Source organism: Peromyscus maniculatus, chromosome 1 (assembly GCF_049852395.1).
Source record: "Peromyscus maniculatus bairdii isolate BWxNUB_F1_BW_parent chromosome 1, HU_Pman_BW_mat_3.1, whole genome shotgun sequence".
Taxonomy (NCBI): domain Eukaryota; kingdom Metazoa; phylum Chordata; class Mammalia; order Rodentia; family Cricetidae; genus Peromyscus; species Peromyscus maniculatus.
Window position 1 is genome coordinate 6,172,820 of NC_134852.1, and position 17,797 is coordinate 6,190,616.

The window sequence follows — 17,797 nt, forward strand, 5'->3', positions numbered from 1 at the left end:
GTTCCTTTGGGCTTTGGTAAGAATTGTGTTAAACCATGACTCTCATGTGGCAGTTTCATATTGTCCTTATAGATAGAATTCTAGATTAAATAAGAGCTATGCAGTCAGATAGCTGTGACTTTTATGAGGTGTAAACCAGAACTGTGGGAAACAGGTCCTGGGATCAAATGTTCTAGCAATGTCCTGCTCATTTGCCATTTTTGGTCTGCTGTTAAAAGCCATCCTACTTGGAAAAATCAAAAACAAAACCAAGAAAACAAAACTTCCTTCCTCCACCTGTCAGCTTCTCTTATCAATTGGTCTCCTTAGAATGGATACATCCCAACATATTCAATCCTTCATTTTCCTTTTAAAATGTCTGAGATTTGGGACTCTTACCAATAATTCTCAAAGTGGAACCAACAATTCATAAGTTCTATATCCACAGCAAGCCAGTTCTATCTACTGCCCAGAACCTCTTGCTTCATGCAGCGCAAGTGGTACCCTTGGAAACTCTAATCATAGCAATTACTGACTGTGACTAATCATGCCTTCCCAGAGTCCATATCTGACAGAAGAGTAGAGCTTGGTATAGGTATATGCCACAGGGCATGATAAGAAATGTTTGAATCAGTGTCTTGACTCAACTCATTCCTCTATTTTTTTTGGTCACCAAACTCATGAATGGTCAATATATTAACCTGAGGGTCAGGATTTGATTTTTAATGAAATCTCACCAGACTTTCTCTCTATTTTTATTTTTGACTGTGTTCTTGTGATGGTTAAAGTGTGTGTCAATTTTATTGGACCTGGAATCAACTAAGCAACTCTTTGGGCAACTCTGTAAGTGTATTTTTAGGAAAAATTGATTAATTAGGAAAGCCTTCCTCCAAAATTTTCAGCACCTCCATGCAGTGTGCAGTGGCTGAGGTGGAAAAACACATGATGGAAAAGCAGTTTTGATTTTGTTGGTCCACTATTGTAAAGTAGAAAGAACAAGGTGAAGTCACATATACATATTATCTTTTCCACATGAAGAAGTTTATGAATAGTTTTGTATATGGAAAACAACAAATTTTACAGCTCATAGAATATTTCTTTGTATTTTACAAATTCAAGGATGAAAGAAGACTACTTTATCCTGACTCTTTTCTTTGTGTTTCTTCTCATTTTTATTAATATTTGTAAAATTTTGAAAAATGTCTTTTGAACATATTCACTGCCCAACCCCTCAACCTTACCCACTTCCATATCTACACAACTTTTTGTTCTCTTTTCAGTTTTCAGAAATGAAACATCTATCAAGTCCAATTTATGCTGCCCACAAAGATTTACATGTTTGGGCTTCATTGGATTGTTATCCATCTACATGCGGCCATGCCGTTAAAGAAACCTGACTGTCCATCTGCAAAAAGCTATTAATTGTCAACACTCCCCAGATACAGGTGAAACTCCATGCCCAAGTCCCCTCACTATTGCTTTTTATCTTTGCTTGCCTTGAGCTTGCAAGGGCTTCATGTATGCTGTCATAGCTGCTGTGATTTCATATGTGATCTGTCCTGCAGTGTTCAGAGAATACTGCTTCCTTGTAGCCATGGACCATCTCTGACTCTTAGAATCTTTCTGCACCTCTTCTAAAATAGTCACTAAGCCATGAAAAAATGGGGGTGAGATATTGATGTTCCACTTAGTACTAAGCATTCTGTAGTCCATTCTCTGCACTTTGACATGTGGGGGTTTCTGTGTTAAGCACCATCTACTGCGAAAGGAAGCATCTCTAATGTTGGTTGAGATGTATTCTTATCTATGAGTACTATAGTAAGGAATGTGTTTAATACTGTGGACCTTTGGCGGAGTAATAATAGCAGTTCTCCCCCAGGATCTGCCTAGCCACAGATTACTGGTTGTGATATTTTTTTCTTAAAATTTTTCTATTTGGATTCTACCCCAGACTTCCCTTCTGGACCAGAGAGACCAGAGAGAGAGAGAGCTCCCATCCTGCCCCGGACTTCCCTTTTGGACCAGAAAGGCCCCCATCCTGCCCCGGACTTCCCTTTTGGACCAGAAAGGGCCCCCATCCTGCCCCAGACTTCCTGTTTGGACAAAAGTTCCCATCATGGCCCGGACTTCTGGTCTGGATAAGAGCTCCCATCCTGCCCCGGAGTTCCCATTTGGACAAGAGAGCTCCCATCTGGACAAGAGAGAGAGACTTCCTGAATCTGTCAGCTCTGTCTGAACCAAGTGCGCTGATAAAACCAAGAAGGAACCACAAGGAGATGGGCAGACGTCAAGGCAGAAGTACATACAACAAAATGAAGAGCAATACAGCATCACCAGAAACTAGCCTGCCTCCAACATCTAGACCTGAACATCAAAAATTGGAAGAAGAAGAAGAAAACAGCCTTATGAATAACATCATGAAGAAGGTAGAGGCTTGTATAGAGGAAAAGACAAAAAATGGGAAGAATGCTATAAACAACTAGAGGAAAGGACAAAAAAATTAGAAGGAAACAATAAAGTACTGGAAGAAAACAATAAAGTACAGAAAGAAAATCATGAAAAAGCAATGAAACAAATAAAGGAACAGTCCAAGACCTGAAAATGGAAATAGAAAAAATGAAGAAGACACAAACAGAGGGAATGCTGGAAATAGAAAATCTGACTAAATGATCAGGAACTTCAGATGCAAGTATAACCAACAGAATGCAAGAGATGGAAGAGAGGATCTCTGGCATTGAAGATTCAGTAAAAGAAATAGATTCATCAGTCAAAGAAAACACTGAAGCCAACAAAGTTATGAACCAAAATGTCCAAGAAATTTGGGACACCATGAAAAGACGAAACCTACAAATAATAGGGATAGAAGAAGGAGAATACCAACTCAAAGGCACAGAAAATATATTCAACAAAAATCATAGAAGAAAACTTCCCCAACTTAAAGAAGGAAATGCCTATGAAGATACAAGAAGCCTATAGAACACCAAACAGACTAGACCCCCCCAAAAAAGTTCCCTTGCCACATAATAATTAAACAACTAAACATACAGAATAAAGAAAGAATATTAAGAGCAGCAAAGGAAAAAGGCCAAGTGACCTATAAAGGCAAACACATCAGAATAACACCCGATTTCTCAATGGAGACTTTGAAAGCCAGAAGGACCTGGACAGATGTAATGCAGATGCTAAGAGACCATGGGTGTCAGCCCAGACCAATATACCCAGTCAAACTTTAAATCAACACAGACAGAATGAACAAGACATTCCAAGACAAAGCCACATTTAAACAATACTTATCCACAAACCCAGCTCTACAGAAAGCACTAAAAGGAAAATTCCAACCTAAGGAAGTCAGATACACACTCGAAAACACAGGCAATAGATAAAGCCACAACAGTAAACCCCAAAGAAGAGAAGTACACACACACTACCACCAAAAAATAACAGGGATGAACAATCACTGGTCGTTAATATCCCTTAATATCAACGGACTTAATTCACCTATAAAAACACATAGACTTACAGAATGGATACGAAAGCAGGACCCATCTTTCTGCTGCATACAAGAAACACATCTCAAATTCAAAGACAGACACTACCTAAGAATAAAAGGCTGGGAAAAGACTTTCCAATCTAACGGTCTTAAGAAACAAGCAGGTGTAGCCATCCTAATATCCAGCAAAATAGACTTCAAACTAAAATCAATCAAAAGAGATCAAGAAGGGCATTACATATTCATCACAGGAAAGATCCACCAAGATGAAGTTTCAATTCTGAACATTTATGCCCCAAACACAAGGGCACCCACCTATGTCAAAGAAGCATTACTAATGCTTATACCACATATAAAACCCCACACATTAATAGTGGGAGATCTCAACACCCCACTTACACCACTGGACAGATCTCCCAAATTGAAACTTAACAGAGAAATAAAGGGCTTAACTGATGTCATGACCCAAATGGACCTAATAGGTATCTACAGAACATTTCATCCTAACAAGAAAGAATATATTTTATTCTCAGCACCCCATGGAACTTTCTCTAAAATTGACTAGATACTTGGCCACAAAGAAAATCTCAATAGATACAAAACAATGGAATAACCTCCTGTGTTCTATCAGACCACCATGGTTTAAAGTTAGATTTCAACAACAACAAAAACTACAGAACACCTAAAATCTCAAGGAAATGGAATAATGCTCAACTGAATCACCAATGGGTTAAGGAAGAAATAAAGAAAGAAATTAAAGACTTTCTAGAAATCAATGAAAATGAGGCACCACATACCCAAACTTATGGGACACTATGAAAGCAGTGCTAAGAGGGAAATTCATAGCACTAAATGTCCACATAAAGAAGTTGGAAAAATCTCACACTAGTGACTTAACAGCACACCTGAAAGCTCTAGAACAAGAAGTAGCAAAGTCTCCCAGGAAGAATGGACACCAGGAAATTATCAAAGTGAGATAAAACAACCTCTGGAGGCATCACAATCCCTTACTTCAAGCTCTACTATAGAGATACAGTAATAAAAACAGCTTGGGCCGGGCAGTGGTGGCGCACGCCTTTAATCCCAGCACTCGGGAGGCAGAGCCAGGCGGATCTCTGTGAGTTCAAGGCCAGCCTGGGCTACCAAGTGAGTTCCAGGACAGGCGCAAAGCTACACAGAGAAACCCTGTCTCGAAAAACCAAAAAAAAAAAAAAAACAGCTTGGTATTGGCATAAAAGCCGACATGTGGACCAATGGAATCAAACTGAAGTCCCTGACATTAATCCGCACACCTATGAACATATAATTTTTGACAAAGAAGCCAAAAGTGTACAATGGAAAAAAGAAATCATCTTCAACAAATGGTGATGGCATAACTGGATATCAACGTGTAGAAGGCTGCAAATAGATCCATATCTGTCACTGTGCACAAAAATTAAGTCCAAGTGGATCAAGGACCTCAACATAAATCCAGCTACTCTGAACCTGCTAGAAGAGAAAATAGGAAGTAGTCTTGAACGCATTGGCATAGGATATCACTTCATAATATAATACCAGTAGCATAGACACTGAGAGAAACCATCAATCAATGGGACCTCTTGAAACTGAGAAGCTTTTGTAGAGCAAAGGATATGGTCAACAAGGCAAAGTGACAGCCTACAGAATGGGAAAAGATCTTCATCAACCCCACATCTGACAGAGGACATCAAAACAACCAACAGTCCAATTAAGAAATGGGCTATAGAACTAAACAGAGAATTCTCAACAGAGGAAACTCAAATGGCTGAAAGACATTTAAGGAATTGCTCAACATCCCTAATCATCAGGGAAATGCAAATCAAAACAACTCTGAGATACCACCTTACACCTTTCAGAATGGCTAAGATCAAAAACACTGAAGACACTTTATGCTAGAGAGGATGTGGAACTTGGGGAACTCTCCTCCACTGCTGGTGGGAATGCAAGCTTGTACAACCACTTTGGAAATCAATATGGTGCTTTCTTTGAAAATTGGGAATCCATCTCCCCCAAGATCCAGCTATACCACTCTTGGGCATATACCCAAGAAATTCTCAATCATACCACAAGAGCACTTGCTCAGCTATGTTCATATCAGCATTGTTTGTAATAGCCAAAACCTGGAAACAACTTAGATGTCCTTCAACTGAAGAATGGATAAATAAATTATGGCACATATACACAATGGAATACTACTCAGCAAAGAAAAACAATGACATCATGAACTTTGCAGGCAAATGGATGGATCTAGAAAAAAAAATCATCCTGAGTAAGGTAAGCCAGACTTAGAAAGACAAATATGGTATGTACTCACTCATAGGATGATACTAGATGTGGAACAAGGATGACTGGACTGCTACTCACAACACCAGAGAGGCTACCTGGAAAACAGGACTCCAAGAAAGACAAGGGGATTGCCAAATTAAAGAGAAATGGATGAGATCTACATGAACTACATGGATGTGAGTGGGGATAATGAATGGCGAGGGTCAAGGAAAGAGAGCTAAGAGGAGCAGGAGATCCCAGTTGGATCAAGAACAGAGAGGTAGAACAAGGAATAGGAGACCATGGTAAATGAAGACCACATGAGAAAAGGAAGAAACAAAGCGCTAGAGAGGTCCACAGAAATCCAGAAAGATACCCCCACAATAGATGGCTGGCAATGGTCGAGAGACAGTCAGAACTGACCCACTCTTGTGATGTGGGCCAAATACCCTAATAGTCATGCCAGAAACCCCATCCAAGGACTGAGGAATCTGGATGTAGAGATCCAAGGCTAGGCCCCGGGTGGAGCTCCAGGAGTCCAATTAGCAAGAAAGAGAAGGGTTTATATGAGCAGAATTGTTGAAACCAAGGTTGGATAAAGCACAGGGACAAATAGCCAAACGAATGGAAACACATGAACTATGAACCAAAGGCTGAGGGGTCCCCAACTGGATCAGGCCCTCTGAATAGATCTCTGAAGTATTCGAAGGCTACCTGGCCAAACATCCCAATTGTCGTGCTAGAAACACCATCCAATGTCTGAGGGAACCAGATGCAGAGATCCATGGTCAGACCCCAGGTGGAGCTCCAGGAGTCCAATTGGTGAGAAAGAGGAAGTTTTGTATGAGTGAGAATTGTTGAGACCAAGGTTGCTAAAAGCACATGGACAAATATACAAATGAATGGAAACACATGAACTATGAACAAATAGCTGAGGAGCTCCCTACTGGATCAGGCCCTCCGAATAAATAAGACAGTTGATTAGCTTGATCTGCTTGGGAGGCATCCAGACAGTGGGACCAGGTCCTGTCCTCAGTGCATGAACTGACAGTTTGGAACCTGGGGCTTATACAGGGACACTTGACTCAGCCTGGGAGGAGGGGACTGGACCTGCCTGAACTGAATCTACCAGGTTGAACTCAATCCTCATGGGAGTCTTTGCCCTGGAGGAGATGGGAATGGGGGGTGGGCTGGGGAGAAGGCGGGGGTAAAGATGGGGGGTGGGAGGGGGGAGAACAAGGGAATCCGTGGCTGATATGTAAAATTAAATTTAATAAATAAATTTAAAAAATGAAAAAAAAAATTCTATTTGATGTTCAGTTCTCTAAATGATACTTTTTATCATAAACATTAACAGGACTATTTTGAAGGTAACAAAGTAATTAATGCTAAACTATTTAAATTAATTAAATTGCAGTATCTTTTACTCATGCTCTAATTTCCTTTTCATGGGCAGAAAGTGAACATTGGCAAAGAGCTTGCAGTAATTTTTTGGAAGAGATTAACAACAAATATCCCCAAAGCATAAGAGTTCAGTTCATAAAGAGAGCTAACTGGATCCTTCTCACACTGTATGAGGAACACCAATTTCTGGAGCCCCTACATTCTATACTGATGCAAACAAATCAAGAAAGGTGGATTATAAGTCAGGAAATTTAACTAAAGTGACTCAAAGCCCTTCTGATTTTGTTAAAAAATCAGAATTGTCTGATAGTCACATGGTATTAGATTTTCCAGAACCTCTTAATATAGTTTCTGACTCTCAGTATGCATAAAGATTGTTTTACACATTTAAACTGCTGAATTTGTTTCTGATAAGCCAGAATTAACTTCATTATTTATTCAGCTACAAGAAATAATCAGAAATAGAAATCTTCCTTTATATAGGACTTGTATCAGAACCCATATGTATTTACCTGGTTTTCTAGAACAAAATAACAATAAAATTGACCAACTATTGGTACGAAATGTGCTAGAAGCCTCAGGTTTTAATAAGAAACACTATGCTAAAAATGGGTTTGAAAAAAAAAAGATTTTTCCATCACTTGGCAACAAGCCAAGGAAATTATAAGGAATTGTTCTGTTTGTTCTTTGTATAACCAAACTCCATTATATGATGGAAGTAACCCAAAGGGTAATTTTAAAAAGTGAAATTTGGGAAATGGATGTGTTTAATTTTGCAGGGTTTGGAAAATTAAATATGCACACCATCCCAAAGATATGCATTCAGGATTTCAATGGGCAACTGCTTTGAGTTCTGAAAAGACTGATTCTGTAATTACACATCTATTAGAAGTCATGGCCATCATGGGTATACCTGTACAATTTAATACTGATAATCCTCCAGCATATCATTAAATGGAAGGAAACATTTTTTAGCATATTGCAACATAAAGGATATTACATTTATATTACAAAATCTTACAAGGCAAGCAGTTATAGAAAGATCTGATTGAATTCTTGAAGATATGCTTTTAAAGACCCCCAGAAATAGATTGCATAATACTTTATTAACTTTAAATTTTTTAAATGCTAATGAGAAAGGAATGACAGCTGCAAAAGGGCATTGGGTAATAGAAAAAACTACTGAATTAAATCAGCATGAATCCTTTAAAGATGTGTTGACCTCAGAATGGAAACCAGGATATGTGTTACATTAGAGAAGGTGTTTTGCTTTTGTTTCCACAGGAGAAAAGTTATGAATACTATCCAAACTGATAAAGATTAGATTTGAACAAGGGTGACCTTTTGACTAGAAGGGGTAATAATTCTTTGAACAGGAAGACCAATCAGTCTAAACTAACTTATAAGACCAACAAATGCTTTCATTTGATCAGATATGAGTTGCCAAAAGGGAAACTCCCCAAAGTTAGGTTTGCAGCAGGATTTTTTTTGTCTTTACAGGAGAATGAAGGCACTCAACTAAGGATCTGGAAGCCTACAGGACAAATGAGACATTTGAAGAAAAGGAGGAATCAACCAGAGAAATTGTCCCAAGAAAAAGAGTAAATTAACCTAATGGTATATCACATTTCTAACAGAATAAAATTTTATATATCTTCCCAAATACTTTTTCTGCTGTTCTCTACACACATATAATACTAATGGTCTTTATGTAGTCCTAGTTCTATTAAAAATTAAAGCTGGCTTTGGAGTTGGAGCATGGATTTCTCCTTCTCTAAACCTGGAACATGTTGGAGCATGTTGGAGCATGTTTGTTAAATGAAAATCAAAATCTATGTCTCATGTCAGAAGAGCTAACTAATATTGGACAGAAGAAAACCAAAATTAAGGGACTATTCTATTGTCACTAATCTCCTAATTATTTGGGTTTATTTTGACTCTTTAAAACTTTTCTTTTCTTTCTTTTTGGTTTCTTGAGACAGGGTTTCTCTGAGTAGCTTTGCGCCTTTCCTGGAACTCACTTGGTAGCCCAGGCTGGCCTCGAACTCACAGAGATCCACCTGGCTCTGCCTCCCGAGTGTTGGGATTCAAGGCGTGTGCCACCACCGCCCAGCTAAAACTTTTCTTAAGGTATAAATATTATCTCAAAATTCATAATATTAATATATATTAACTTTTAAAAGATTTATTTATTGATTTATTGATTTATTGATTGATTTATTTATTTATTATGTAGACAGCATGTATGACTGCAGGCCAAAAGAGGGTACCAGATCTCATTACAGATGGTTGTGAGCCACCATGTGGTTGCTGGGAATTAAACTCAGGACCTGTGGAAGGGCAGTGGGTGCTCTTAACTTCTGAGCCATCTCTCCAACCCCCACATTAACTTTTTATCATGATATTTATGGTCATATAGAGTAGTAACTAATTCCAGAAAAGGGCTTCATCTAATTTTCTGGACATTGTTTTGGGTTTGACTCTCTATCAGGTAACTAGGAATTAAGTTTTTGTGCTCTGGATGTACGTAACAAATTATGGTCCTTTAACTACTTTGAGAACTGCTGTATATGATATTTAAAATGTTTATGTTTTCTGTTGTGAACCATGCCCATGCTTAACAGTGACATTTGAAGTCTCCAAAAGGAAGATGGATCCACCTGGATTTTGGTAACTCTGGTAAAATGATAAACACTACCCAAATACCAGCTTTGGATTTCAAACTGCCCAGGACATTTAAAGGTGGCTAGCTGAGATGGTCCAGCCTCCCAGACTATGCTAGACAGGACTTGAGACAAGTTCGGCAATTCGCTTTATGCAGATCCTGGACAACACGTAATACAGCTAGCTCTCCCATAACTTGACAATTATCACAATTTATTTCAGGGTCCCCTAAAGATATTGTCATCCTCAGACTACAGGAAGCAATTTTGAGAACATGACACCCATATTCCCAAGATGTGGGCAGTTTTTGGTCATTCAGTAGTTTATGGATATATGTCATCATTTGGGGGTTAGCTACAAGTTGTTATTGGTAATGGTCAGGAAAAAAGCTGAACAAAGGAAATTAGATTCAGGTATCTTGCTCTGAAAAAAAGGAGGGAAATAGAAATGATAGGATAGAGGAGTAGAGCATTGAATCTACTTTTAAACTAAAAAAAGTAACTATTATTTTTAAATATTTTACATTTTACAATATACATTTTTGTATATTGATTCAAATTTGAGGTTATTTTTATTATACTGTATTTTTCTACTCTTGTTTAAGATATTGTTGTATATTGATACAAATTTAAGGTTATTTTTGTTAGAACATACTGTACTTATATTTCTACTCTTTTTCAAGGTATTGTACCTATGCAGCTCATTTAATTATATAATATAAATTTGTAGGCCTTAGAAGTTATTATTATGAAATATTTAGGTTAATAAAGAAATGTAAGTTAATAGTCACCTATTACAATCAAACTTGTAGTCATGTTAAATATGTCTTTAAGGTCAAACAAAGATATATTTTAGATAGAGAGGTAGTCTTCAAATACTTCAGAGAGCTACATGGCATTTAAGATGTTTTAATATCATAAGGGTCTTTTTTTTATGACAATGAGACATGTCTGCTCCTCGAAGCACCAATCTACTTCAGAGAAGATCATGGGTATTAAAGAAACTTCAAATAGAGTTTACTTTCTTTGTACCAAAAGTTAGCCACTTGTCAAGAAACTCCCTTTCCACCGGGCGGTAGTGGCGCACGCCTTGAATCCCAGCACTTGGGAGGCAGAGCCAGGTGGATCTCTATGAGTTCGAGGCCAGCCTGGGCTACCAAGTGAGTCCCAGGAAAGGCGCAAAGCTACACAGAGAAACCCTGTCTCGAAAAAAAAAAAAAGAAAGAAAGAAACTCCCTTTCCTCGACCATTGAGGTTATACTGTCCAAATTGGACTAGCAGGACACCAAAAAATGACTGTCAAACTTTACCTAGACAAGGCAGGATGGTCCATCAAAAATCCTGCTTCATAGAAAAGTCTGTCAGATATTCTCTGTCTGCAGGCTGAAGATGGATGCCCCAATATTACAGAGGAATTTTGGTTGACTGTTCAGGCAGTCAGCTGTTTCTATCATTTCTTAGTTTTGGAAGTTGTTTGTTCTGCAATTCCTGTTTAATCAGATAATATTATAATCTTCTCAGGTCTCTGATGGTGTTGAAGACTATATAGTTATATTTACAGTTGTCCTTGTTACCAAGTTCAGAAATGACACTCACAAAAGAGATGTAAATTATACTAGATTGAGAGGTATAAAAAGATAGTTTTGAATTGGTACTTCAAGTTAGGATAGAAAAATAATGAGATATAACACTTTGGACTCACCAAGATAGGATAGATAATGGAGTATTTTCTCTCAATTTGTCAAATGCAATTGGACTGGACTAGACATTGTTGATATAATTCTTGACTGTATATATTTGTATATAGTTATTGTACTTAATGTATATAGTTTTACTATGTTAGTCAAAACCTCTCCTTCTATTTAAACTAAAAGGTGGAAATGTTGTATGATACTTTGATTGGGTTATTGTAGGTGGAAGTTTCTCTCCTGCCAGATCTCCCAAATACCCAGCAGCTGCTTTCAAATAGTAGACTAAGAGGCTTATTATTACTCAGAAATGCTCAGACAGCAGCTCAGACATATTACTGCTTGCTCTTACACTTATATTAATCCACAATTCTTATCTATGTTTAGCCACATGGCTTGGTACTTTTTCTCAGTCCCACATTCTCATCCTATATCCTCTGTGTCTGTCTGGTGACTCCTGACTCCATCATTCCTCTTCCAAGAATTCTCCTAGCCTGGTCACCCTGCCTATATTTCCTGCATGCCTACTTGTCAATCAATGTTTTATTAAACCAATTTGAGTGACAAATCTTTACAATGTAAAAGATTATTATACCACAGTATTTCTCCTTTTGTCTAATCAGAAAGGAAAGTTTTAACTTTAACACAGTAAAATTACATAAAACAGAACAGTTATCAAGCAAGAATTATTGTTACAATATTTAGTCTATTTGTGTTTGACAAAATCATGGAAAACACTCAATTATCTATCTTATTTTGGTGAGTTCAAAGTTTTATATCTAATTTATCTTTCATCATAACTAAGAAAAGTTATAACTATGATTATTTCATTTTCAACTCCATCAAAGACTCCAGAAACATGAAATGTTACCTTATGACAGGGACATCAAGATACCTGGACAGTCATGTAAAGTTCTTCTGCAATGTTGGATCATCCAACTTTGGCCTACAGGCCTAGCATGTCTGATAGACTTTTCTGTGAAGCAAGGAATTTTGAAGGACTTTTCTACCTTGTCTTCCAAAGTTTGGCAGTTACTTTTCTTTGTGTCCTGCTGGTCCAGTTTGGACAGTAACTGTCAGCAATTGAAGCAAGGGCAGTTTTTTTCCATATGGCTAGCTTTTGCCATAAGGAAAACAAACTCCATGTGGGATTTCTTCAATGCCCATTATCCTCTTTGAAATAATTGGTGCTACCTAGAGCAGACATGTCTCACTGTCAAGAAAAGTCTAAGTTATTAAAATATATGAAACACCATATTCTGTAGCTCTTCAAAGTGTTTGAAGATTACCTATCTGAAATATATCTCTGTATACCTAGAAAACCTAACATGACTGTAAGTTTGATAATTATACATGACTATTAATCTATATTTCTTAACTATACATTGCATTCTTAAATGAGTTGTATAAAATACCTTAAACAGTAAAAATATACATACAGTATAACAAAGTTAATTTTAGATTTGTATCAATATGCTAAAATCTATACAATATAAAATATGTAAAATTAACAGTTATTTTTTGGATTAAAGTATATTTAATAATCTACCCTTTTCCCATCATAATAATCCACCCTTTGTCCCATAATTTTTATATCATATTGTCCTTTCTTCTCTTAGAAAGAGATTGACTATGACCAATAACCATTTGTAACCAAATCCCCTAAACAAAGACTAAAATCCATGATCAAATTTTTCAAATGTGGGCATTATTATCTAGACTATTTCCTGCTTATTTGGGGTGCTGGTAATCTTATGGGGATCAAAGGAAAATTTAGAACTATCATCAGGTCGTGACTGGAGTAGTCTGTGAGGCTGGATCATCTCAGCAAGCATCCTTGAAGCTGCTCTGGATACAGAATTCAAAGGAAACTGCAACAGAAATGCTCTGAAATGTTGGATTATCTGGGCCATCTGTTCCCTTCAGAGACTCTTTCAGAAGTCGTCCTTGTTCAAAGCTTATTTACTTTAACCCAGAATGAATCCACAGCCTCTCATTTTCTGTGTAAATTAAAACAAAACCTCTCCTTCAAATATCATATCTTTTGACTTAAATTCTGAAATGAATATATTTTCAAAATATATAGGTTGATTTAATCAAGCAGCATTTATAATCAAATGTCTCTTAGCAGCTCTAGCTCATTTCTTTGCATTCAAAAAACACAAAGACAACACAATAAGATGCATTGTCCAGCCTCTCTGTATATATTCCATCTTTATGTGTCTTATTATATTTGTATCATTCTACTTCCTTTTTAAGGACTTTCTCTACCCTTTTTCTTTTCTCTCCTAAGCCTACATATAACTTTAAACATACTGTAACCTGTTTAAAGGTTTTTTTCATCTGACTGCATAGCTCTCTCTTTTTCTGATCACACTAGCCTTTAAACTGTGAATTGGCATGGTTAGGACCAAGCAGCTGGCTCTGTCCCATTCCTTGGCTTCCTGAGAGTTTAGCTTCATGGCAGTAGTACTGGCAGGAGCCACATATATTGTTCCCAACTCTGGGGAGTTCCTGGGTTCATGCCACCACAGAGTAGTGCTCCACCCACTGATCATAAACACAAGTGTTTAGCTGCAAGGCCTCCAAAGAGTCATGTGGTTCTTGCTGCTAATGCTGAGTCAGAAGCCATCTCTCAAAAGAGCCATGGCTCTGCTCACCACCAGAATACAGAGCCCACCTTGTTCTTGACTCCAAGCTGTTCTTGACTCCATTCTTGTGTGTCTAGAATCCTCTTTAAAAATTTTGTCAGGTTCCATATGGAAATTCTGGCCCCATGTTGGAATGCCAAAGGTAGTTAGAAGTTCCTGTCCTGCCACAACTCACAAATGCCCAACTGCTGCTTTCAAAATAACTGACTCAGAGGCTTACTATTTCTTAGAAATGCTAGAAACACTAGCTCAGACTTATTACTACTAACTCTTACCCTTAAATTAATCAATAATCCTTATCTATGTTTAGACACAGGGCTTGGTACCTTTTCTCAGTGCTGCATTCTCATCTTAATTCCTCTGCATCTGGCTGGTGACTCCATCTCTGCCCTACTCTTCTGAGAATTCCCATAGTCTGGTTGCCCCACATATACTTCAGTGTTTCATTCAACCAATTTGAGTGACAAATCTTTACACTGTACAAGAGCATTATCCCACAGCAGTTTCTGTCAAATAAATCTTGCTTGGAGTCAGAGGGCAGAGCTAGCCACTAGCTGACCTAAAGTAACCCTAGAAGTTTGGAGGATTGTAGACAGAAGGAGATATGAAGTGGTACGGTAAGGTGGAGAGAGGACCTAGACCATTTTGGATGATGGGACAGCAGAAGCAGGAAGCAACAGGCATCTACTCTCTGCTTCTCTGATCTTTTATGTTCTTACACTGACATTTGATTCCACAATTTATTGATAATACTAATTAGATTAATGCTTCAAAAGGTTGTCATGCAGGTGCATGCTTAGGTCCTTGGTGTTGAGTTACTTCTTCTGGGAACCTCTGCCCTCGGATACTGGCTCTGTAGCTCCTGCAGTAAGTTGCAATTCTGTCTCTTTCTGGGCTGGAAGAGACAGGAGTCTCAGCTGGGAGGGGGCAAAGCCTTTCCACCAGGGATGTGCACACAAACAAGGAAGGGACATTTACAACATATGGGTGAGTGAGCAAATGTCCCAGGACACAGGACAGTAAATATCACACATGTTTTGACAACATAAAGTTTCTGATTTAAAATCTGTAGGTGTTTCTAAGCTTCCCTGCCCCAGTGTGAGATTTCCATGAGGTGATGTCCTGGTCCCCTGCTTGGATGACCCACAGAGGAATCCACCACCTCCTGAGAACCAGGACACCCACATCCTGCTCACCTTCACTCTTGAATTTGCACAAATGCCTTCTTCAGAGAAGGAGGAAGATGAATATGAAGAGGAGCAGGGGGAAGGCCACAGAGACTCCAGTCAGAGACTTCTGGTACATTTCTACTCCTGAGGCACAAATGACATGAAAAGGGAGGACAGTTGCTGCTTACCTGAACACAGAATGTATGACAGGCCCATGCCAGTTATTTACACTCATGACCGTCCATCCTCACAGTCAGGAAACATGGAAGTGTATCTTTGCTATTCAGTCACTTGACTTTCGTCAGATCGACAGAATGAACCTTGCAGAGCTGGCCTTTGAACTCAGGGACTCTGACTTTCATCCCTGTTCTCTGCAGCAGGTCTGAGCCTCATGAGCTGGCTCAAAAGAGGCTGAATGTCATGTGTTGGCCCTTTGCCCACAATTTCACAGGTAACCAAGACCTTGATATAGACCCAGAACAGACTCATGTTCCGGAGGCATCCACTATCAGAACAGGCCAAAGCCAAGGACAGGAGAGAAAAAAACATAGATAAGTGGGCCAGGTTTCTCCCCTTTATAGTCAGAGAAGCAGCAGCAGGACCAGGAAAGAAAGGCTCATCCAAGTCAGCATCCCCCCAAAAAACAATTGAGACCATACATGGTTGTTTCCCTTGTAGGCCCCACCTCCCAACTGAGTCTCTATTAGTCTCAGTGGTGCTTAATATCATGCAGGTAAGAGGATTGTTCCCAGGCCCCTGTCAGCAGGGTAGGCAGGAAAGTGTCTGGGATCCCTGCTCTCCACCTCAACCAGCTGCCCCATTCTCTAGGTGAACACAGAACCCCTCTCTCTCTGGATACCACCTTCTGTTTTCCCAGTGAAATCCCTGGAAGTCTGGGGTGTCTGTTGGCACTGCACTTTTCCACCCACACTCACAAGTGGAAGTGACAAAGAAACGATTTGGTGGCTAAGAGCTGCCAGGCAGCCAGGGGATGGAGCATGGAGGGGTGAGTGTCTGGAGTACTACTCACCACTTCCCCCAGCTCCCTCATCCCTTAGGCTGAACCTAAATATCTTTCTCTGGATTTCACCTTCTATGCTCTGAACTCCAAGTCCTGTACTTTGAGAGTTTCTGGCAGTGTTTCTGTTTGCCTCCCACACTCACAAGCGGAAGTGACAGAGAAATGAGGACTTTGATGAGCTAACAGCTGCTAGGCTGTCTGGGGATGGAGCATACTTCCTGCCCAGAGGTGTCTGATACTCACATCCTGTTGCCACGGGCATTGGTGGTGGTGGGATGGAGGCTCCCATGGGTCTTAGGATGCAGAACAAGAGGAGGGTGAGGTTCAGATGCTGACTCGGGGTTGCTCACTTTGCTCACTGTCCTCCTTCTCTTCTGTAACCCCCCTAAGATCCTCATTCTGTCTACTGCTAACCATGCAATAGACCATGGAGTATGCAGGGGGAAAGGTCAGCCAAAGAAACACAGGCTTACCAGAGCCAAAGGAACATAATTTGGCCCTGGATCCAGATTCAGCAAAACAAATCCTGGCCCCAAAACTAGAGTCACAAGGTTAAAGAGGACCATGGAAAGACACACACTTTGGCCCTGAAAACAGGGCTAAAGAAACCCACTCTGACCATGACCAACTCAGCATACAAACCAACCAACCCCTGAGCATTAAAAAAAAATCCCTAAGCACAAATTCCAGCTAATCTCTGAGCTTGTCCAAGCTCAGGGATTGAAATCTGACCAGTGTCCACCATGAAAATGTTCACTGTGAAAAAAACCATCCATAAAAAGGCCTATATAAGTTAAGCCCTGTGCCTGCTCAGTTTCCTGATGCCTTATTCCACCCTGGCAGAGGCAGACACTCTCCTGGATTCCTCTCTCCCAATAAATCTCTTGATTGAGGATTGGGTGATGACCTTCTTTCACCAGAGCAGAGACAGAGCTTGGGGGAGTGGAGAGGAGCAGGGCAGGACTGTAACACTTTTCCTGGGGAAAACATCCCCTTAGTAAGGCAGAGTTCCTACACTCTGGGGGACCTGAGCGGAACTATAACAACTTCTCTGGGGGAGCTTCCACTGCCTGAGTAGAGTTGATACTTTGGGGGAAACCTTTCCCTGGAGCAGGGCTGTAAGCTGCTGCACTTATAGTTACTTTGAGTTGTTCCTTGCTTTCAGATAGAATACTTTTCCATCTAAACTGCAGTGCTTACAGAGTGACATTACTAGAGGGACTCCTGCTAGTATTCACTTCTCTGTCCGAGACATTTCCTTCTAACCCTTTCTACAGTTTCTTTAATGTACCCAAGTCAAGAGTTTCCCTAGGGTTTGGATTTAAGGTCATACTGAGAAGTAAGAGTTACCTCACCTGAGACAGTGAGCTCCAAAGGGGCATTGGCTTGTGACAACAGGTAGAGAGATGAGTGATTAGAGCCTTTATAATCAAAGAAACAGCATCCATC

At 39.4% G+C, this 17,797-nt stretch overlaps 1 protein-coding gene across 13 annotated transcripts in view; it reads right to left on the reverse strand.

Moving 5' to 3' along the window:
* The window catches only part of LOC102918165 (paired immunoglobulin-like receptor B), a 52,829-nt gene that overhangs the window by 30,967 nt on the left and 4,065 nt on the right, over positions 1 to 17,797 (reverse strand). For 8 of the 13 annotated variants that reach the window (XM_076568637.1, XM_076568631.1, XM_076568636.1 and 5 more), the window contains exon 10: positions 15,355 to 15,471. In XM_076568637.1, coding sequence (XP_076424752.1) covers positions 15,386 to 15,471 — 86 coding nt within the window. In that variant the 3' untranslated portion in view covers positions 15,355 to 15,385. Of the gene's footprint in view, positions 1 to 14,884; positions 15,054 to 15,354; positions 15,472 to 17,797 lie in introns of those variants that run through there. The other 5 variants (XM_076568639.1, XM_076568640.1, XM_076568633.1 and 2 more) reach the window with 1 other exon arrangement.